The sequence below is a fragment of the Aethalodelphis obliquidens genome, unplaced genomic scaffold, assembly GCF_003676395.1.
Source record: "Aethalodelphis obliquidens isolate GAN/ISIS:26980383/991018 unplaced genomic scaffold, ASM367639v1 scaffold2, whole genome shotgun sequence".
NCBI classification, from domain to species: Eukaryota; Metazoa; Chordata; class Mammalia; order Artiodactyla; family Delphinidae; genus Aethalodelphis; species Aethalodelphis obliquidens.
In genome coordinates, this window is record NW_020837946.1 from 54,224,323 (window position 1) to 54,247,620 (window position 23,298).

General features: G+C 42.9%; 2 protein-coding genes across 2 annotated transcripts in view; one reads left to right on the top strand and one right to left on the bottom strand.

Moving 5' to 3' along the window:
• The window catches only part of TTN (titin), a 277,274-nt gene that overhangs the window by 225,930 nt on the left and 28,046 nt on the right, over positions 1-23,298 (top strand). The window contains exons 273-282 of the mRNA XM_027126990.1: positions 67-363; positions 453-1,040; positions 1,132-1,434; positions 1,543-18,648; positions 19,263-19,559; positions 19,668-20,255; positions 20,349-20,651; positions 20,769-21,065; positions 22,427-22,714; positions 22,827-23,126. Coding sequence (XP_026982791.1) covers positions 67-363; positions 453-1,040; positions 1,132-1,434; positions 1,543-18,648; positions 19,263-19,559; positions 19,668-20,255; positions 20,349-20,651; positions 20,769-21,065; positions 22,427-22,714; positions 22,827-23,126 — 20,367 coding nt within the window. The remainder of the gene's footprint in view (positions 1-66; positions 364-452; positions 1,041-1,131; positions 1,435-1,542; positions 18,649-19,262; positions 19,560-19,667; positions 20,256-20,348; positions 20,652-20,768; positions 21,066-22,426; positions 22,715-22,826; positions 23,127-23,298) is intronic.
• The window catches only part of PLEKHA3 (pleckstrin homology domain containing A3), a 94,437-nt gene continuing 77,693 nt past the window's right edge, over positions 6,555-23,298 (bottom strand). The window contains exon 8 of the mRNA XM_027127014.1: positions 6,555-6,659. Within this exon, the coding sequence (XP_026982815.1) occupies positions 6,646-6,659 (14 nt within the window). The 3' untranslated portion in view covers positions 6,555-6,645. The remainder of the gene's footprint in view (positions 6,660-23,298) is intronic.

The following is a 23,298-nucleotide window of genomic DNA, read 5'->3' on the forward strand; positions in this document are numbered from 1 at the left end:
CTTCATGAAGAGAACATTGGTGTGTGTTTGACCGGGTTTCTTTGTCTGTTTTTTGCTTTATTTTAGATCCTCCTGGCAAACCTGAGGTTATTAATGTAACAAGGAATTCAGTGACTCTCATTTGGACTGAACCCAAATATGATGGTGGTCATAAGTTGACTGGATACATAGTGGAGAAGCGAGATCTTCCCTCTAAATCTTGGATGAAAGCCAACCATGTTAATGTCACAGATTGTGCCTTTACTGTTACTGACCTTGTTGAGGGTGGAAAATATGAATTCAGAATTAGAGCAAAGAATATAGCAGGTGCTATCAGTGCTCCATCAGAAAGTACAGGAACCATTATTTGCAAGGATGAATATGGTAGGTCTATTTCACTTTTTATGCACATAAACAATAGTAAATTAAGCATCCTTCCTTTTCTGATTAAAATGTTCTTTTCTCCTTTGCAGAGGCACCAACCATTGTCCTTGATCCCACAATAAAGGATGGGCTAACAGTTAAAGCAGGTGACACCATTGTTTTGAATGCCATTAGCATTCTCGGCAAGCCTCTTCCAAAGTCAAGTTGGTCCAGGGCAGGAAAAGACATCAGACCATCAGACATCGTTCAGATAACTTCAACCCCAACATCTTCCATGCTTGCCATCAAGTATGCCACTAGAAAAGATGCTGGTGAATACACCATCACTGCTACCAATGCTTTTGGCACAAAGGAGGAGCATGTGAAGGTGACAGTCCTCGATGTACCTGGTCCCCCAGGTCCGATCCAAGTCAGTAATGTTTCTGCTGAAAAAGCAACGCTTACATGGACACCTCCCTTAGAAGATGGCGGCTCACCAATTAAGTCTTATGTTCTTGAAAAGAGAGAAACCAGCCGACTTTTGTGGACAGTGTTTGCCGAAGATATTCAGACTTGCAGGCATGTGGCAACCAAACTTATCCAGGGAAATGAGTACCTCTTCCGGGTCTCGGCTGTAAACCAGTATGGCAAAGGGGAACCCGTACAGTCCGAACCTGTCAAGATGGTAGACAGATTTGGTACGTAGAGCATATAAAGGAACTGATATGTAAGCATTTGCAGCAGAATTTAGGAAATCATAGATTTCTCATAAATTTGCTTTCTTTTCAGGTCCACCTGGCCCCCCTGGAAAACCAGAGGTGTCCAATGTCACTAAAAACACTGCCACTGTCAGTTGGAAAAGACCAGTTGATGATGGTGGCAGTGAGATCACAGGGTATCATGTAGAAAGGAGAGAGAAGAAAGGCTTGCGATGGGTGAGAGCAACAAAGACTCCAGTTTCCGATCTCAGATACAAAGTAACAGGACTGCAAGAAGGAAACACCTACGAATTCCGTGTCAGTGCAGAGAACAAAGCAGGAATTGGTCCACCTAGTGATACTTCAGATCCTGTTCTAATGAAAGATGTGGCATGTTAGTATTTATCTTTTTCAATACAGCTCATTTGGGAGTGCCAGTATTTTATATAATTTATACAAAAGCCAAACCCTTAACACTTTTGTGCCTTTGTCTCCTTTTCAGATCCCCCAGGACCACCCTCAAATGCACGTGTCACTGATACCACCAAGAAATCTGCTTCTTTGGCATGGGGCAAGCCTCATTATGATGGTGGGCTTGAAATCACTGGCTATGTCGTAGAGCATCAAAAAGTAGGAGATGATGCCTGGATAAAGGATACGACAGGAACCACCCTCAGAATCACCGAGTTTGTCGTCCCTGATCTTCAGACTAAAGAAAAATACAATTTTAGAATCAGTGCCATCAATGATGCAGGTGTTGGGGAGCCAGCAGTGATTTCAAATGTTGAAATTGTAGAACGGGAGATGGCTCCTGATTTCGAACTAGACGCTGAGCTTCGAAGAACCCTTGTTGTGAGAGCAGGACTCAGTATTAGAATATTTGTGCCCATTAAAGGTCGTCCTGCTCCCGAAGTGACATGGACCAAAGATGATATCAACCTTAAAAACCGAGCTAACATTGAAAGCACAGAGTCGTTCACGCTCCTGATCATCCCAGAATGTAACAGATATGACACCGGTAAATTTGTGATGACCATTGAAAACCCCGCTGGGAAGAAAAGTGGTTTCGTTAACGTCAGAGTCTTGGATACACCAGGACCTGTCCTTAACCTGAGGCCTACTGACATCACAAAGGAGAGTGTCACCCTGCACTGGGACCTCCCACTGATAGATGGGGGCTCACATATAACAAACTACATCGTGGAGAAACGAGAAGCAACACGGAAATCCTACTCCACGGTCACCACTAAGTGCCATAAATGCACATACAAAGTTACTGACTTGTCTGAAGGACATGAATACTTCTTCAGAGTGATGGCAGAAAACGAGTACGGAATTGGTGAGCCGACAGAAACAACAGAGCCTGTAAAAGCCTCCGAAGTACCATCACCACCAGACAGTCTTAACATTATGGACACAACTAAGAGCACAGTCAGCCTGGCGTGGCCTAGACCCAAGCACGATGGTGGCAGTAAGATCACTGGCTATGTGATTGAAGCCCAAAGAAAAGGCTCTGACCAGTGGACCCACATCACAACCGTGAAGGGGTTAGAATGTGTTGTGAAGAATCTAACTGAAGGGGAAGAATATACCTTCCAAGTGATGGCAGTGAACAGTGCAGGGAGAAGTGCCCCTAGAGAAAGCCGACCCGTCGTTGTCAAGGAGCAGACAATGCTTCCAGAATTGGATCTCCATGGCATTTATCAAAAATTAGTCATTGCTAAAGCTGGTGACAACATCAAAGTTGAAATTCCAGTGCTAGGTCGACCAAAGCCCACAGTTACATGGAAGAAAGGAGACCAGGTTCTTAAACAGACCCAGAGAGTTAATTCTGAAAACACAGCAACTTCAACCATCTTAAATATCAATGAGTGTGTAAGAAGCGATAGTGGGCCCTACCCATTAACAGCAAAGAACATTGTGGGAGAGGTTGGTGATGTCATCACCATTCAAGTCCATGATATCCCAGGGCCACCTACTGGACCAATCAAATTTGATGAAGTTTCGTCTGATTTTGTCACCTTCTCTTGGGACCCACCTGAGAATGATGGAGGTGTACCCATAAGCAACTATGTAGTAGAAATGCGACAGACTGACAGTACCACATGGGTTGAGTTAGCAGCCACCGTTATACGCACCACCTACAAAGCCACTCACCTTACTACCGGAGTGGACTATCAATTCCGGGTAAAGGCTCAAAACAGATACGGAGTTGGACCAGGCATCACATCAGCATCTGTAGTTGCCAACTATCCATTTAAGGTTCCTGGGCCTCCTGGTACCCCTCAGGTCATGGCAGTTACCAAGGATTCAATAACAATCAGCTGGCATGAGCCTCTTTCTGATGGTGGAAGCCCCATTTTAGGATACCACATTGAAAGAAAAGAACGAAATAGTATTCTCTGGCAGACTGTGAGCAAAGCATTAGTACCAGGCAACATTTTCAAATCAAGTGGACTTGCAGATGGTATTGCTTATGAATTCCGAGTGATCGCAGAAAACATGGCTGGCAAAAGCAAGCCGAGCAAGCCATCTGAACCTATGTCAGCTTTGGATCCCATTGACCAACCTGGGAAACCGGTTCCTCTAAATATTACTAGACACACAGTGACCCTTAAATGGGCTAAGCCTGAATATACTGGAGGCTTTAAAATTACCAGTTATATAGTTGAAAAGAGAGATTTTCCTAATGGACGGTGGCTGAAAGCCAACTTCAGCAACATTTTGGAGAATGAATTTACAGTCAGCGGACTAACAGAAGATGCCGCATACGAATTCCGTGTGATTGCCAAAAATGCTGCTGGTGCTATTAGCCCACCGTCTGAGCCATCAGATGCTATCACATGCAGGGACGACATTGAAGCACCAAGGATAATGGTGGACATCAAATTTAAGGACACAATTATAATAAAAGCAGGTGAAGCATTCAAGCTGGAAGCTGATGTTTCAGGTCGCCCACCTCCAACAATGGAATGGACCAAAGATGGAAAGGAGCTTGAAAACACAGCAAAATTAGAAATTAAAATGGCAGATTTCTCTACTAATCTGGTAAACAAGGATTCACTAAGACGGGATGGCGGTGCCTATACCCTTACAGCAACCAATCCTGGTGGTTTTGCTAAACATATTTTCAATGTCAAAGTTCTTGACAGACCAGGCCCACCTGAAGGACCTTTAGCTGTATCTGAAGTGACATCAGAAAAATGTATATTGTCATGGTTGCCTCCACTGGACGATGGAGGTGCCAAAATTGACAATTATGTAGTTCAGAAACGTGAAACCAGCAGACTGGCATGGACAAATGTAGCTTCAGAAGTCCAAGTAACAAGACTAAAGGTCACTAAACTTTTAAAAGGCAATGAATACATATTCCGTGTGATGGCTGTAAATAAATATGGAGTTGGAGAGCCACTGGAATCAGAGCCTGTGCTTGCACTAGACCCTTATGGACCACCTGATCCACCCCAAAATCCTGAAGTTACAACTATTACTAAAGATTCCATGGTTGTCTGCTGGGGACATCCTGACTCTGATGGCGGCAGCGAAATCATCAATTATATCGTGGAACGGCGTGATAAAGCTGGCCAACGCTGGGTGAAATGCAACAAAAAGACTCTCACTGATTTAAGATATAAAGTGTCTGGACTGACAGAAGGACATGAATATGAGTTCCGGATTATGGCTGAGAACGCTGCTGGAATCAGCGCACCGAGTGCTACCAGTCCATTTTATAAAGCCTGTGATGCTGTGTTTAAACCTGGCCCGCCAGGTAACCCACGTGTTCTAGATACAAGCAGATCATCCATTTCAATTGCTTGGAACAAACCTATCTATGATGGTGGTTCCGAAATCACTGGGTATATGGTTGAGATCGCCCTGCCAGAAGAAGATGAATGGCGTATTGTCACTCCACCAGCCGGGCTCAAGGCAACCTCTTACACTATCACCAACCTCACAGAGAACCAGGAATATAAAATCCACATCTATGCCATGAATTCTGAAGGCATTGGGGAACCTGCACTTGTTCCTGGCACTCCAAAGGCTGAAGACAGGATGCTGCCTCCAGAGATTGAACTGGACGCTGAACTGCGCAAAGTTGTTACCATAAGAGCTTGTTGTACCCTGAGACTTTTTGTTCCAATCAAAGGAAGGCCAGTACCTGAGGTGAAGTGGACCCGGGAACACGGAGAATCTTTAGATAAAGCTAGCATTGAGTCCACAAGCTCTTATACCCTGCTTACCGTTGGAAACGTAAACAGATTCGACAGTGGCAAATACATACTAACTATAGAAAACAGCTCAGGCAGCAAGTCTGCATTTGTCAGTGTCAGAGTACTGGATACACCAGGCCCTCCACAGGATCTGAAGGTAAAGGAGGTCACTAAGACATCTGTCACACTGACATGGGAGCCTCCTCTTCTTGACGGAGGTTCAAAAATAAGTAACTACATTGTTGAAAAGCGGGAATCAACAAGGAAAGCGTATTCAACTGTTGCAACAAATTGCCACAAGACTTCCTGGAAGGTAGACCAGCTCCAAGAAGGCTGTAGTTACTACTTCAGGGTTCTCGCTGAAAATGAATATGGCATCGGGCTCCCTGCTGAAACCGCAGAATCTGTGAAAGCATCAGAACGACCTCTTCCTCCCGGAAAAATAACTTTGGTGGATGTCACAAGAAATAGCGTGTCACTCTCTTGGGAGAAACCTGAGCATGATGGAGGCAGCCGAATTCTAGGCTACATTGTAGAGATGCAGAGCAAAGGCAGTGACAAATGGACCACATGTGCCACAGTCAAAGTCACCGAAGCCACTATTACTGGATTAATTCAGGGTGAAGAATACTCTTTCCGTGTTTCCGCTCAGAATGAGAAGGGCATCAGTGATCCGAGACAACTGAGTGTGCCAGTAGTTGCCAAGGATCTTGTCATTCCACCAGCCTTCAAACTCCTGTTCAATACTTTCACTGTACTGGCAGGTGAAGATCTGAAAGTCGATGTTCCATTCATTGGACGCCCTACGCCAACTACAACCTGGCATAAAGATGATGTACCACTGAAGCAGACAACCAGAGTAAATGCTGAGAGCACAGAAAATAACTCACTACTGACGATAAAGGAAGCCTGCCAAGAAGATGTTGGACATTACGTAGTTAAACTGACTAACTCAGCTGGTGAAGCTACTGAAACCCTTAATGTTATTGTCCTTGACAAACCAGGGCCTCCAACGGGACCAGTTAAAATGGATGAAGTGACAGCTGACAGTATCACTTTCTCCTGGGGCCCACCTAAGTATGATGGTGGAAGCTCTATCAATAATTACATCGTAGAAAAACGGGACACTTCCACAACCACCTGGCAAATTCTGTCAGCTACTGTTGCAAGGACAACAATAAAAGCTTGCAGGTTAAAGACTGGATGTGAATATCAGTTTAGGATTGCAGCTGAAAACAGATATGGAAAGAGTACCTACCTCAATTCAGAGCCTACTGTAGCCCAGTATCCATTCAAAGTTCCTGGTCCTCCTGGCACACCGTTTGTAACGCTCTCCTCCAAGGACTGTATGGAAGTACAATGGAACGAGCCAGTCAGTGATGGAGGTAGCAAAGTCATTGGCTATCATCTAGAACGCAAGGAGAGAAATAGCATCCTCTGGGTTAAGTTGAATAAGACACCCATTCCTCAAACCAAGTTTAAAACAACTGGCCTCGACGAAGGCATTGAATATGAATTTAGAGTCTCTGCACAGAACATTGTGGGCATCGGCAAGCCAAGTAAAGTGTCAGAAAGCTACGTAGCCCGTGATCCATGTGACCCACCAGGAAGGCCAGAGCCAATCATTGTCACAAGGAATTCTGTGACTCTTCAGTGGAAGAAACCCACATATGATGGTGGAAGCAAGGTCACTGGTTATATTGTTGAGAAGAAAGAACTGCCCGAGGGCCGCTGGATGAAAGCCAGTTTTACAAATGTCATTGATACTCAGTTTGAAGTAACTGGCCTAGCTGAAGATCACAGATATGAGTTCCGGGTTATAGCTCGAAATGCTGCAGGAGTGTTTAGCGAGCCTTCAGAAAGCACAGGAGCAATAACAGCAAGAGATGAGGTAGAACCACCACGAATTCGTATGGATCCAAAATACAAAGACACAATTGTGGTTCACGCTGGTGAGTTATTCAACATTGACGCAGATATTTATGGCAAACCAGTACCAACCACTCAGTGGATAAAAGGTGATCAGGAGCTTTCAAATACAGCTCGATTAGAAATAAAGAGCACTGATTTTGCCACCAGTCTCAATGTAAAGGACGCAATACGTGTTGACAGTGGAAATTACATACTGAAAGCCAAAAATGTTGCAGGAGAGGTATCAGTCACTGTAAATGTCAAAGTTCTTGACAGACCAGGGCCACCTGAAGGACCTATTGTTATATCAGGAGTTACAGCAGAAAAATGCACACTCGCTTGGAAACCCCCACTACAAGATGGTGGGAGTGATATCATAAATTATATTGTGGAAAAGAGAGAAACCAGCCGCTTGGTTTGGACTGTGGTTGATGCCAACGTGCAAACTCTCAGCTGCAAGCTTACTAAGCTTCTTGAAGGCAATGAATATATCTTCCGTATAATGGCTGTCAACAGATATGGTGTTGGCGAACCTCTTGAATCTGAGCCAGTAATTGCCAAGAATCCATTTGTAGTGCCAGATGCACCAAAAGCTCCAGAAATCACAGCGGTGGCCAAGGACTCAATGGTTGTTGTATGGGAAAGGCCAGCATCTGATGGTGGCAGTGAAATTCTTGGATATGTTCTTGAAAAACGGGATAAAGAGGGCATCAGATGGACAAGATGCCATAAACGTCTGATTGGCGAACTGCGCTTGAGAGTAACTGGACTCTTAGAAAATCACAATTATGAATTCAGAGTCTCAGCTGAGAATGCTGCTGGACTCAGTGAGCCAAGCCCACCTTCTGCTTACCAAAAGGCTTGTGATCCTATTTATAAACCAGGACCTCCAAACAATCCCAAAGTCATTGATACTACCAGATCTTCCGTCTTCCTTTCTTGGGGCAAACCAATATACGATGGTGGCTGTGAAATCCAAGGATACATTGTTGAAAAATGTGACGTGAGTGTTGGTGAATGGACAATGTGCACTCCACCGACTGGAATCAATAAAACAAATATAGAAGTCGAGAAGCTGTTGGAAAAGCATGAGTACAACTTCCGTATCTGTGCTGTTAACAAAGCTGGAGTTGGAGAACATGCGGACGTCCCTGGACCTATTATAGTTGAAGAAAAATTGGAAGCACCAGACATTGATCTTGACCTAGAACTGAGGAAAATTATAAATATAAGGGCAGGCGGCTCCTTAAGGTTATTTGTTCCTATTAGAGGTCGTCCTACACCAGAAGTTAAATGGGGAAAGGCGGATGGTGAAATCCGAGACGCAGCTATAATCGACAGCACTAGCAGCTTCACCTCTCTTGTTCTTGACAATGTCAACCGATATGATAGTGGAAAATATACTCTCACGTTAGATAACAGCAGTGGGACAAAGACTGCCTTTGTTACTGTGAGAGTCCTGGACACACCAAGTCCACCTGTTAATCTGAAAGTCACAGAAATCACCAAAGACTCAGTATCAATAACATGGGAGCCTCCTTTGTTGGATGGGGGATCCAAAATTAAAAATTACATTGTTGAGAAACGTGAAGCCACAAGGAAATCATACGCTGCAGTTGTCACAAATTGCCACAAGAGTTCTTGGAAAATCGATCAACTCCAAGAAGGTTGCAGTTACTACTTTAGAGTCACAGCTGAGAACGAGTATGGTATTGGCCTTCCCGCCCATACTGATGATCCAATTAAGGTTGCAGAAGTCCCACAACCTCCAGGAAAAATAACCGTGGATGATGTCACCAGAAACAGTGTCTCTTTGAGCTGGACAAAGCCTGAACATGATGGCGGCAGTAAAATCATTCAGTATATTGTGGAAATGCAAGCTAAACACCATGAGAAATGGTCAGAGTGTGCTCGAGTCAAGTCCCTTGAAGCCGTAATTACCAACCTAACTCAGGGAGAAGAATACCTTTTTAGAGTTGTGGCTGTAAATGAAAAGGGAAGAAGTGATCCTAGGTCTCTTGCAGTTCCAATAGTTGCCAAAGATCTGGTCATTGAGCCAGATGTAAGACCTGCATTTAACAATTACAGTGTACAGGTTGGCCAAGATTTGAAAATAGAAGTGCCAATTTCTGGACGTCCTAAGCCAACCATTACCTGGACTAAAGACGGTCTTCCACTGAAGCAGACTACAAGAATCAATGTTACTGATTCACTTGACCTCACCATACTCAGTATTAAAGAAACTCATAAGGATGACAGTGGACATTATGGAATCACAGTTGCTAATGTTGTTGGTCAGAAGACAGCATCCATCGAAATTATAACCCTAGATAAGCCTGATCCTCCAAAAGGACCTGTTAAATTTGATGAAGTCAGTGCTGAAAGTATTACCTTATCTTGGGAGCCTCCACTGTATACAGGGGGCTGCCAGATCACTAACTACATAGTTCAGAAAAGAGATACAACCACCACAGTATGGGATGTTGTTTCTGCTACTGTTGCCAGAACTACACTCAAAGTGACCAAACTGAAGACTGGTACAGAATACCAATTCAGAATATTCGCTGAAAACAGATATGGACAAAGCTTTGCCTTGGAATCTCAGCCAATTGTAGCTCAATATCCCTACAAAGAACCAGGCCCTCCAGGCACACCATTTGCCACAGCCATTTCCAAAGACTCCATGGTTATACAGTGGCATGAACCAATCAATAACGGAGGAAGCCCAATCATAGGTTACCACCTTGAGAGAAAGGAAAGAAATAGTATTTTGTGGACAAAGGTCAACAAAACTATTATTCATGACACCCAGTTTAAAGCACTCAATCTTGAAGAAGGCATTGGATATGAATTCAGAGTTTATGCTGAAAATATTGTTGGTATAGGCAAAGCAAGCAAGAATTCTGAATGCTATGTAGCCAGAGATCCCTGTGACCCACCGGGAACCCCAGAAGCAATAATAGTTAAAAGACATGAAATCACTTTACAATGGACCAAACCAGCATATGATGGTGGAAGTATGATTACGGGTTACATTGTAGAGAAACGTGATTTGCCTGAGGGTCGTTGGATGAAAGCCAGCTTCACAAACGTCATTGAAACTCAATTTACTGTGTCAGGTCTTACTGAAGATCAAAGATATGAATTCAGAGTCATTGCAAAGAATGCAGCTGGTGTAATAAGCAAACCCTCTGACAGTACTGGACCGATAACTGCCAAGGATGAGGTCGAACTCCCAAGAATTTCAATGGATCCAAAATTCAGAGACACAATTGTGGTAAATGCTGGAGAAACATTCAGGCTTGAAGCTGATGTCCACGGAAAGCCGCTACCTACCATTGAGTGGTTAAGAGGAGATAAGGAAATTGAAGAATCTGCTAGATGTGAAATAAAGAACACAGATTTCAAGGCTTTACTTATTGTAAAGGATGCCATTAGAATCGATGGCGGACAGTATATTTTAAGAGCTTCCAATGTTGCAGGTTCTAAGTCATTCCCAGTGAATGTAAAAGTGTTAGATAGACCAGGACCTCCAGAAGGGCCAGTCCAGGTTACTGGAGTCACCGCTGAAAAATGCACATTAACATGGTCTCCACCACTTCAAGATGGTGGCAGCAACATTTCTCACTATGTTGTTGAAAAGAGAGAAACAAGTCGGCTTGCCTGGACTGTTGTTGCTTCAGAGGTTGTAACCAATTCTCTGAAAGTTACCAAACTCTTAGAAGGGAATGAATATATTTTCCGTATAATGGCTGTCAACAAATACGGTGTTGGAGAGCCTTTGGAATCTGCACCAGTACTCATGAAAAATCCATTTGTGCTTCCTGGACCACCAAAAAGCCTGGAAGTCACGAACATTGCCAAGGACTCCATGACCGTCTGTTGGAGCCGTCCAGATAGTGATGGTGGAAGTGAGATTATTGGCTACATTGTAGAAAAAAGAGACAAAAGTGGCATTAGGTGGATAAAATGTAATAAACGCCGCATTACAGATTTGCGTCTAAGAGTAACAGGATTAACAGAAGACCATGAGTATGAATTCAGAGTCTCTGCAGAAAACGCTGCTGGAGTTGGAGAACCAAGTCCAGCTACAGTTTATTATAAGGCTTGCGATCCTGTGTTCAAACCTGGCCCCCCCATCAATGCACACATTGTAGACACCACTAAAAATTCAATTACACTTGCCTGGGGTAAACCCATCTACGATGGTGGCAGTGAGATCCTGGGATATGTAGTAGAAATCTGTAAAGCAGATGAAGAAGAATGGCAAATAGTTACTCCACAGACTGGCCTGAGAGCCACTCGATTTGAAATTTCAAAACTCACTGAACACCAGGAGTATAAAATACGAGTCTGTGCCCTCAATAAAGTTGGTTTAGGTGAGGCTACATCAGTTCCTGGTACTGTGAAACCAGAAGATAAACTCGAAGCACCTGAACTTGACCTTGACTCTGAATTAAGGAAAGGAATTGTTGTAAGAGCCGGTGGATCTGTCAGAATTCACATTCCATTCAAAGGTTGCCCAACACCTGAGATCACTTGGTCTCGAGAGGAAGGTGAATTCACAGATAAGGTCCAAACTGAAAAAGCAGCGAACTATACCCAACTATCAATAGATAACTGTGATAGAAGCGATGCTGGAAAATATACTCTCAAGCTGGAAAACAGCAGTGGATCTAAATCTGCCTTTGTAACTGTGAAAGTTCTCGACACCCCAGGACCAATACAGAATTTGGCAGTCAAAGAAGTGAGAAAAGATTTTGTCCTTCTGATATGGGAACCACCCATCATCGACGGGGGTGCAAAGGTCAAGAACTATGTTATTGACAAACGTGAGTCAACCAGAAAAGCATATGCTAATGTGAGTAATAAATGCAGCAAAACAAGCATTAAAGTTGAGAATCTTACAGAAGGAGCCATGTACTACTTTAGAGTAATGGCTGAAAATGAATTTGGAGTTGGTGTTCCAGTGGAAACCGCTGATGCTGTGAAAGCAGCTGAACCTCCTTCCCCACCAGGAAAGGTCACACTCACTGACGTGTCCCAGACTAGTGCATCGCTGATGTGGGAGAAACCTGAACATGATGGTGGTAGCAGAATCCTGGGGTATGTTGTTGAAATGCAGCCCAAAGGAACAGAAAAATGGAGTGTTGTGGCTGAATCCAAAGTCTGCAATGCAGTTGTTACTGGTTTGAGTTCTGGACAAGAATATCAGTTCCGTGTCAAGGCTTACAACGAGAAAGGAAAAAGCGATCCAAGAGTGCTTGGTGTTCCTGTCATAGCCAAGGACTTGACTATACAGCCTAGTTTTAAGTTACCATTTAACACATATAGTGTCCAAGCTGGAGAAGGTCTTAAAATCGAAATTCCTGTCATTGGCCGACCGAGACCTGAAATTTCATGGGTCAAAGATGGCGAGCCTCTTAAACAGACAACAAGAGTAAATGTTGAGCAAACAGCTACATCAACTATTTTGCACATTATAGAAAGTAACAAAGACGACTTTGGAAAATACACCATAACAGCAACAAATAGTGCAGGTACGGCAACTGAAAATCTCAGCATTATCGTTTTGGAAAAGCCTGGACCTCCAGTTGGACCAGTTCGGTTTGATGAAGTTAGTGCAGACTTTGTGGTCATATCTTGGGAACCTCCAGCCTATACTGGTGGCTGCCAAATAAGCAACTACATTGTAGAGAAGCGAGATACAACTACCACCACTTGGCACATGGTATCAGCAACAGTTGCAAGAACAACAATTAAAATAACCAAACTGAAAACAGGCACTGAGTTCCAGTTTAGAATTTTTGCAGAAAACAGGTATGGAAAAAGTGCCCCCTTGGATTCTAAACCAGTTATTGTACAATATCCATTTAAAGAACCCGGACCACCTGGCACTCCTTTTGTGACATCAGTCTCGAAAGATCAAATGCTTGTGCAGTGGCACGAGCCAGTTAATGATGGAGGCAGCAAAGTTACTGGCTACCATCTTGAACAGAAAGAAAAGAACAGCATTTTATGGGTCAAATTAAATAAGACTCTCATTCAAGACACCAAATTCAAAACAACTGGGCTTGATGAAGGCCTTGAGTATGAGTTCAAAGTTTCTGCTGAAAATATTGTTGGCATCGGCAAGCCGAGCAAAGTGTCGGAATGCTTTGTTGCTCGTGATCCGTGTGACCCACCAGGTCGCCCTGAAGCCATTGTTATTACAAGAAACAGTGTCACACTGAAATGGAAGAAACCTGCCTATGACGGTGGCAGCAAAATAACAGGTTATACTGTAGAAAAGAAAGATCTACCTGACGGCCGTTGGATGAAAGCCAGCTTTACTAATGTATTAGAAACTGAATATACAGTGAGTGGACTTGTAGAAGACCAAAGATATGAATTCAGAGTAATTGCAAGAAACGCAGCTGGCAACTTTAGTGAACCGTCTGAAAGCACTGGCGCCATTACTGCAAGAGATGAAATCGATGCACCAAATGCCTCACTGGATCCCAGATATAAAGATGTCATCGTTGTTCACGCAGGAGAGACTTTTGTCCTTGAAGCTGATATCCGTGGCAAACCTATACCTGACATTGTTTGGTCAAAAGATGGAAAAGAGCTTGAAGAAACAGCTGCCAGGATGGAAATTAAGTCTACTATTCAGAAAACAACTCTTCTTGTCAAAGACTGTATACGTAGTGACGGAGGACAATATATCCTGCAACTCAGCAACGTGGGTGGAACAAAGTCTATACCAATCACTGTAAAGGTACTTGACAGGCCAGGGCCTCCTGAAGGGCCTCTGAAAGTTTCTGGAGTGACTGCTGAAAAATGTTACCTGGCATGGAACCCACCTTTACAAGATGGTGGTGCTAATATCTCACATTACATCATTGAAAAGAGAGAGACAAGCAGACTCTCCTGGACCCAGGTTTCAACTGAGGTACAGGCCCTTAACTACAAAGTCACTAAACTTCTTCCTGGTAATGAGTACATTTTCCGTGTCATGGCTGTGAATAAATATGGAATTGGAGAGCCTCTGGAATCTGAGCCTGTTGTAGCCCGTAATCCTTATAAACCACCAGGTCCTCCTTCCCCACCTGAAGCCTCAGCAATCACCAAAGAGTCTGTGGTCGTAACGTGGGCACGCCCAGTGGATGATGGAGGTGCTGAAATCGAGGGCTACGTTCTTGAAAAACGAGATAAGGCAGGCATCAGGTGGACCAAGTGCAACAAGAAAACACTCACAGATCTTCGATTCAGGGTAACTGGCCTTACTGAAGGGCATTCCTATGAATTCCGAGTTGCTGCTGAAAATGCAGCTGGTGTGGGTGAACCTAGTGAGCCATCTGTTTTCTATCGTGCATGTGATGCTCTGTATCCACCAGGACCACCAAGTAATCTAAAAGTGGCAGACACTTCCAGATCGTCTGTCTCCCTGGTGTGGAATAAGCCAATTTATGATGGCGGCGCTCCTGTTAAGGGCTATGTTGTTGAAGTCAAAGAAGCCGCTGCTGCCGAATGGACAACGTGCAGTCCACCAACAGGATTACAAGGAAAGCAGTTCACCGTGACCAAGCTTAAAGAAAATACTGAATATAACTTCCGTATTTGTGCCATCAATTCTGAAGGCGTAGGTGAACCTGCAACTATACCTGGTTCAGTTGTTGCTAAAGAGAGGCAAGAGCCACCAGAAATAGAACTGGATGCTGATCTCCGAAAAGTGGTCATTCTGCGTGCGAGTGCTACTTTACGCTTATTTGTCACTATCAAAGGTCGACCGGAACCTGAAGTTAAATGGGAAAAGGCAGAAGGCATTCTCACTGACCGGGCCCAGATTGAGGTGACCAGCTCATATACAATGTTGGTAATTGATAACGTTACCAGATTTGACAGTGGTCGGTATAATCTGACACTAGAAAATAACAGTGGCTCTAAAACTGCTTTTGTTAACGTCAGAGTTCTCGACTCACCAAGTGCCCCTGTGAATTTGACCGTAAGAGAAGTGAAGAAAGATTCAGTGACACTGGCTTGGGAACCACCGCTTATTGACGGCGGAGCTAAGATTACGAACTACATCGTCGAAAAACGAGAAACTACAAGAAAAGTGTATGCTACTGTTACAAACAATTGCACGAAGAACACTTTTAAGATTGAAAACCTGCAAGAAGGATGTTCTTACTACTTCCAAGTCTTGGCTTCCAATGAATATGGGATTGGTTTGCCAGCTCAAACAACTGAACCTGTTAAAGTTTCTGAAACACCCCTCCCACCTGGAAGAGTAACTCTTGTTGATGTGACCCGTAACACAGCTACAATTAAGTGGGAGAAACCAGAAAGTGATGGTGGCAGCAAAATTACCGGTTATGTAGTTGAAATGCAGACCAAAGGGAGTGAAAAATGGAGCATGTGCACACAAGTTAAGACTCTAGAGGCAACTATATCTGGCCTAACTGCTGGAGAGGAGTATACCTTCAGGGTAGCTGCACTTAATGAAAAAGGAAAAAGTGATCCAAGACAACTTGGAGTGCCAGTAATTGCAAGAGATATTGAAATAAAGCCTTCAGTTGAGCTTCCTTTCAATACTTTCAATGTAAAGGCTACAGACCAACTGAAGATTGATGTTCCATTTAAAGGAAGACCTCAAGCTACTGTAAGCTGGAAAAAAGATGGTCAGACTCTTAAAGAGACAACTAGAGTAAATGTTTCTTCTTCAAAGACTGTAACATCACTAACAATTAAGGAAGCTTCAAGGGAAGATGTTGGAACTTACGAATTATGTGTTTCAAACAGTGCTGGATCCATAACAGTTCCTATTACTATAATTGTGCTTGACAAACCAGGACCTCCCGGACCTATACATATTGATGAGGTTAGTTGTGACAATATAACCATTTCTTGGAATCCTCCAGAATATGATGGCGGCTGCCAGATTAGCAATTACATCGTTGAAAAGAGAGAAACCTCTTCTACAACATGGCACGTAGTTTCACAGGCAGTTGCAAGAACATCCATTAAAATAGTTCGTCTAGTAACAGGAAGTGAGTATCAGTTCCGTGTTTGTGCAGAAAACCGCTACGGAAAGAGCTCCTACAGTGCATCTTCAGCTGTAGTTGCAGAGTATCCATTCAGCCCCCCAGGTCCTCCTGGTACTCCTAAAGTTGTGCATGCCACAAAATCCACCATGCTGGTAACCTGGCAAGTGCCAGTTAATGATGGAGGAAGTCAAGTACTTGGCTATCACCTTGAGTATAAAGAAAGAAGCAGCGTTCTTTGGTCAAAAGTAAATAAGAGTCTCATCACTGCTACTCAAAGGAAAGTCTCCGGCCTTGATGAAGGACTGATGTATGAGTATCGCGTATATGCTGAGACTATTGCTGGAATTGGTAAATGCAGTAAGTCTTGTGAACCAGTCCCTGCAAGAGACCCTTGTGACCCCCCTGGACAACCTGAAGTCACAAATATCACAAGGAAATCAGTGTCACTTAAATGGTCTAAGCCACATTATGATGGTGGAGCTAAGATAACCGGATACATTGTTGAACGTAGAGAACTACCAGATGGCCGGTGGCTGAAGTGCAACTTTACTAATGTACAAGAAACATACTTTGAAGTAACCGAACTTACTGAAGACCAGCGTTATGAATTCCGGGTTTTCGCAAGGAATGCTGCTGACTCAACTAGTGAGCCATCTGAATCCACTGGACCTATCACAGTTAAAGACGATGTTGAGGCTCCAAGAATTATGATGGATGTCAAGTTCCGAGATGTTATTGTTGTCAAAGCTGGAGAGGTCCTTAAGATAAATGCAGACATTGCAGGGCGACCTCTGCCAGTAATTTCCTGGGCCAAGGATGGTGTAGAAATTGAAGAGAGAGCAAGAACAGAAATTGTCTCAACAGACTACAATACTTTGCTAACAGTGAAAGACTGTGTCCGACGAGACTCTGGGCAGTATGTGCTAACACTGAAGAATGTTGCTGGAACTCGGTCTTTTGCAGTTAATTGCAAGGTACTTGATAAGCCTGGCCCACCAGCAGGACCACTTGAAATAACTGGCCTCACTGCTGAGAAATGCTCTGTTTCTTGGGGACCACCCCAAGAAGATGGTGGCGCAGCTATCGACTATTACATTGTAGAAAAACGCGAGACAAGTCGCCTTGCTTGGACGATATGTGAAGGAGAGTTAAGGACAACATCCTGTAAAGTGACCAAGTTGCTCAAGGGCAATGAATACATCTTTAGAGTAACCGGTGTTAATAAATATGGTGTTGGCGAGCCCCTGGAGAGTATAGCTGTAAAGGCACTAGATCCATTTACAGTTCCAAGTCCACCCACATCTTTGGAAATTACATCTGTGACCAAAGAGTTCATGACACTTTGCTGGGCAAGACCAGAGAGTGATGGAGGCAGTGAAATCTCTGGATACATAATTGAAAGGCGAGAGAAAAACAGCCTACGATGGGTGCGTGTAAACAAAAAACCGGTTTATGATCTGAGAGTGAAATCAACAGGACTTCGGGAAGGATGTGAATATGAGTATCGGGTATATGCAGAAAATGCTGCAGGCCTGAGCCTTCCAAGTGAAACCTCTCCCTTAATTCAGGCAGAAGATCCCGTGTTCTTACCATCTCCTCCATCCAAACCCAATATCATGGACTCAGGCAAGACCAATATAACTATTGGCTGGGCTAAGCCCTTATTTGATGGTGGGTCCCCAGTAACTGGATACACTGTAGAATTTAAAAAATCTGATGAAACTGACTGGAAAACTGCCATTCAGAACTTAAGGGGCACAGAATACACAATAAGTGGACTAACCACAGGAGCCGAATACATTTTCAGAATAAGATCTATCAATAAGGTCGGTGCTAGTGATCCCAGTGATAGCTCCGATCCCCAGATAGCAAAGGAAAGAGAAGAAGAACCTGTATTTGATCTTGACAGTGAAATGAAGAAGACCTTGATCGTCAGGGCCGGTGCCTCCTTTACCATGACTGTGCCTTTCCGAGGAAGACCAGTACCCAGTGTCTCCTGGAGCAAACCAGACACTGACCTCCGCACTAGAGCTTATATTGATTCCACAGACTCTCATACATCACTGACTATTGAAAATGCCAATAGAAATGATTCTGGAAAATACACATTAACAATTCAGAATATTTTGAATGCTGCTTCACTGACCTTAGTTGTCAAAGTTTTAGATTCTCCTGGTCCTCCAGCCAATATTACTGTACATGATGTCACCAGGGAGTCTGCAGTGTTATCCTGGGATGTTCCTGAAAATGATGGTGGAGCACTAGTGAAGAATTACTACATAGAAAAACGGGAGGCCAGTAAGAAAGCATGGGTCTCAGTGACCAGCAACTGTAACCGCCTCTCCTACAAAATTACCAACTTACAAGAAGGGGAGATTTACTACTTCAGAGTCTCCGGAGAAAATGAGTTTGGTGTTGGTGTACCAGCTGAAATGAAGGAAGGAGTAAAAATAACAGGTATGTTTTAAGAACAAAGAAAACCTACATATCCATATTCATTTTCCTAGACTAGTGTGAATCATTTTAATTACTGTTTAATCTTAAATGCTTTTGGTTCACACCTCGAACAATTCATACTATAGCACAAAATGAAATCTTACTACTAGAGAAAGTTCTTCATTGATTTAAAAAAAGAAATTTACATAGCTGGAGTTGGATAATGTATTCTGAATTTAAGTATAATTGAATTTGACTGCATATATATATATATATATATATATATGTAAACATATATAGTGTGTGTGCAGAAATTGTATGATAGTGTTTCTTACAAGATTGTTCATCTCATTCCTCGTTTTTACACCCATGATAAATTTGGGATAAATTTAATCATTTTATTTGGTCATTTGACACTTACTTGGTTTGAATGCTATGACATAAAATGACAAAGCCTGGGAAAGTTTTGCTTGGCTCAGAAGCCAAACTGATCATATAAAAAGTAAGAAAGACTCAAATAAAAGTAACTCTGTGGCCTTCATTTAAAAATCTTTCTTTTCACAATGCAGGAAGAACACATGTGGGGAAAAAATGTTGTAATAACTTCTCTTTCTTCTGATGTTTTACTTTCTTAGAAAAACCAAGCCCACCCGAAAAACTTGGAGTAACAAGTGTATCCAAAGATAGTGTTTCCCTGGCCTGGTTGAAGCCAGAACATGATGGTGGAAGCAGAATCGTACATTATGTCATTGAAGCACTAGAAAAAGGACAGAAAAATTGGGTGAGATGTGCAGTGGTAAAGTCAACCCATCATGTCATTTCTGGTCTGAGGGAGAATTCTGAATACTTTTTCCGGGTGTTTGCTGAAAATCAAGCTGGTCTGAGTGACCCAAGAGAGCTTCTGCTTCCTGTCCTTGTAAAGGAGCAGCTAGGTATGTCTAATTTTATGCAGAAGCAAAATTTGAAATTACTTGCATTGACTTAAGTTAGTTTGCAATAAAACGTTTTTCACCTTCACCTTCCATACTCTTATTTTTCAGAACCACCTGAAATTGACATGAAGAACTTCCCAAGTCATACCGTCTATGTTAGATCTGGTTCAAACCTTAAAGTTGATATTCCAATTTCTGGAAAACCACTGCCCAAAGTGACCTTATCAAGAGATGGCGTCCCTCTGAAAGCAACCATGAGATTTAACACTGAAATTACTGCTGAGAACCTGACCATCAATCTCAAAGAAAGCATTGCTGCTGATGCTGGAAGATATGAGATCACTGCTGCCAACTCCAGTGGAACAACCAAAGCTTTCATTAACATCATCATACTGGACAGGCCTGGTCCTGCAACTGGCCCTGTTGTGATTAGTGATGTAACTGAACAGAGCGTGACTCTCAAATGGGAGCCACCTAAGTATGATGGTGGAAGTCAGGTTACCAATTACATTGTACTCAAGAGAGAGACAAGTACTGCAGTATGGACTGAAGTGTCTGCGACAGTTGCAAGAACCATGATTAAGGTCATGAAGCTGACCACAGGAGAAGAATACCAATTCCGCATCAAGGCAGAAAACCGCTTTGGCATCAGTGATCACATAGATTCGGCTTGTGTGGTTGTCAAACTACCATACAGTAAGTTGTCAAACTTTTCAAAGATCCCAGGTTTCCATATACATAAATGTTTTAAATGTCTATATTAACCTGTGGGATTTCTCTCTTTTGTAGCAACACCTGGACCGCCATCTACACCATGGGTCACTAAAGTCACTCGAGAAAGTATCACCGTGGGCTGGCATGAACCAGTGTCCAATGGAGGCAGTGCAGTTATAGGCTATCACCTGGAAATGAAAGACAGAAACACTATCTTATGGCAGAGAGCCAACAAAATGGTCATCCGCACCACTCACTTCACAGTCACAACCATCAGTGCTGGACTCGTCTATGAATTCAGGGTGTATGCAGAAAATGCTGCTGGTATTGGAAAACCCAGCCATCCTTCAGAACCAGTCCTAGCCATTGATGCCTGCGGTATGTATTTGTCATTAGAAGGACAGTTCTCACTACTTAAAAATGCAAACCTTCTTTCTGCAAAGCAAAATAATGTTGAAATAAGTGCCACTAATCTGCTTCCTGTCATTACCACAGAACCCCCAAGAAATGTCCGTATCACTGATGTTTCAAAGAACTCTGTCAACCTTTCATGGCAACAACCAGCTTATGATGGAGGAAGCAAGATTACAGGCTACATTGTTGAGAGACGAGACCTTCCAGATGGCAGATGGGCCAAGGCCAGCTTCACCAACGTTACCGAGACTCAACTCACCGTCTCTGGCTTGACTCAGAATTCCCAGTATGAATTCCGTGTCTTTGCTAGAAATGCTATCGGTTCCATCAGCAATCCGTCCGAGGTTGCAGGCCCCATTACATGCATCGATTCTTATGGTAAGCATTTTTAGCAGTTTGAATCCCGACAGCAATTTAACTCAGTATTTTGTCTTACTTTTGTGGTCCTAATCTGTGGGTAACTTTTACTATGTACGTTGTTAGATTTTTAGAAGAAATTATGAATTAGCTGTGAGTCGTAGGAAAATTCCATAACCCCTCCAGGCCTCTTGACGTAACTGTAAAACATGAGATTTGGACTACAGGATACCTAAAGGGCTTTCTGACTTCAACCTTTTATGATGCTTTGATTACATGAGTTGGTGTTTTCACTCTTCTATTTAAAATTTTCAGCATCAACAATTAAGACCATGGTTGAATGCCCAGAGAATATTCCTCTGAAATAAGTGAAAGACTAAACAGAGGCATTAATGATGATAATATTAGCAGCAGCTAACATTTACTGGGTACTTTCCATGAATTCTCTCCCCTAGTTCTAACAGCCTTAAGATAAGCCCATTTTACAGAAGAGAAACTGAGGTTTAGAGCACTTATATAACTTCCCCAACATCAAGCAGCTCATTAACAATAGGGTGGGTATTCAAACAGACAGACTCCAGAATTCTCTCTACATGGCTGTCAGTCCAAAATACACATACTTGACCATTCTGGAAAATAAGTGGCACATTCAACTCAACAGTGCTTTGAAAATTAAAATTTCATCAGAGTTAGGTACCCTGCGACACTTTTTCTAAAAGTCCCCATTTTCAAGGATGGTATCTGGGCAAAAGTATCCACTCCCATCCTCATGCTGAGAATCCCAGGGCTTCTCTTTATGAACCAGGCTTTGTAGACACTGAGTCAGTATTTGTGAGACTGTGAAGCAAGCCAAATTAATTCTGTTTCTCAAAAATTTTAAGCAGCCTGGCAGAAAATCAGTCCAGGGAAGTTTACAGCTCTGTGAGTAGATAATTCAGAATTCAAGGGTCTGATGTGAAATGCCCCCACTTGGATACCAGCGAACTGGGAAGGGAAAATAAAAAGAATCAGAGGTAGTCAGAGGAAGGAGAACTAGAATAAAAGAAAACATATAATTCAGCTTCTGCAGTGATGCTCTCACTGCCATATCCCATTGCATCACTGGAATAAAACACCTGATAGATGTTAAAATACATTTCAAAGGCATTTAAGTCCCTGTGCAATTAGTGCAGTGTCACTGGGGTACAGAGCTTACTCACAGTCTTTCTTCCCCATCTGTGATAAAAGAGTGGCTTGTAAAATTAAATGTAAAATGTAAATAGTATTAGAACTACTTCGTGTGTATTATTTAATAAAGGCCAATGAGCTTACTTTGAAGTTGCTGCAATTATTCATTTCATCCTTGTGATTTTCTAAATATTTCTCACCTGTTTTTCTTGAAGGTGGACCCGTAATTGATTTGCCTCTAGAATATACAGAAGTTGTCAAATACAGAGCAGGTACATCTGTGAAGCTCAGAGCTGGCATTTCTGGCAAACCTGAGCCTACCATTGAGTGGTATAAAGATGATAAAGAGTTACAAACCAGTGCACTGGTGTGTGTCGAAAATACCACTGACCTTGCAGCTATACTCATCAAAGATGCAACTCGCCTTAACAGTGGAAGCTATGAATTAAAACTAAGGAATGCCATAGGCTCAGCCTCAGCCACCATCAGAGTGCAGATCCTTGGTAGGTGGTGAATACGGGCCCACATCATATTTTGTTTGCCTAAAACTTAATAATTTTAAATTAGAAGCATTTTAAAATTTACTAATATACCATTTTGTTTTTTCATTCACAGACAAACCAGGACCTCCAGGTGGACCAATTGAATTTAAGACCGTCACTGCTACAAAGATAACTCTTCTCTGGCAGCCTCCAGCGGATGATGGCGGTGCAAAAGTCACTCACTACATCGTGGAAAAGCGTGAGACAAGCCGGGTCGTGTGGTCTATGGTGTCTGAAAATTTGGAAGAGTACATCCTTACGACCACCAAAATTATCAAAGGAAATGAATACATCTTCCGGGTTCGCGCTGTGAACAAATACGGAATTGGTGATGCACTGGAATCTCACCCAGTGGTAGCAAAGAATGCATTTGGTGAGACATGATTTCATTAGAAAACTAAAATCAAATACTTGAAAATTTAAAAATAAATATAAACTGGGAGTTCCCTGGTGGTCCAGTGGTTAGGACTTGGCACTTTCACTGCCGAGGCACGGATTCGATCCCCGGTTGGGGAACTAAGATCCCTCAAGCCATGCAACGCGGC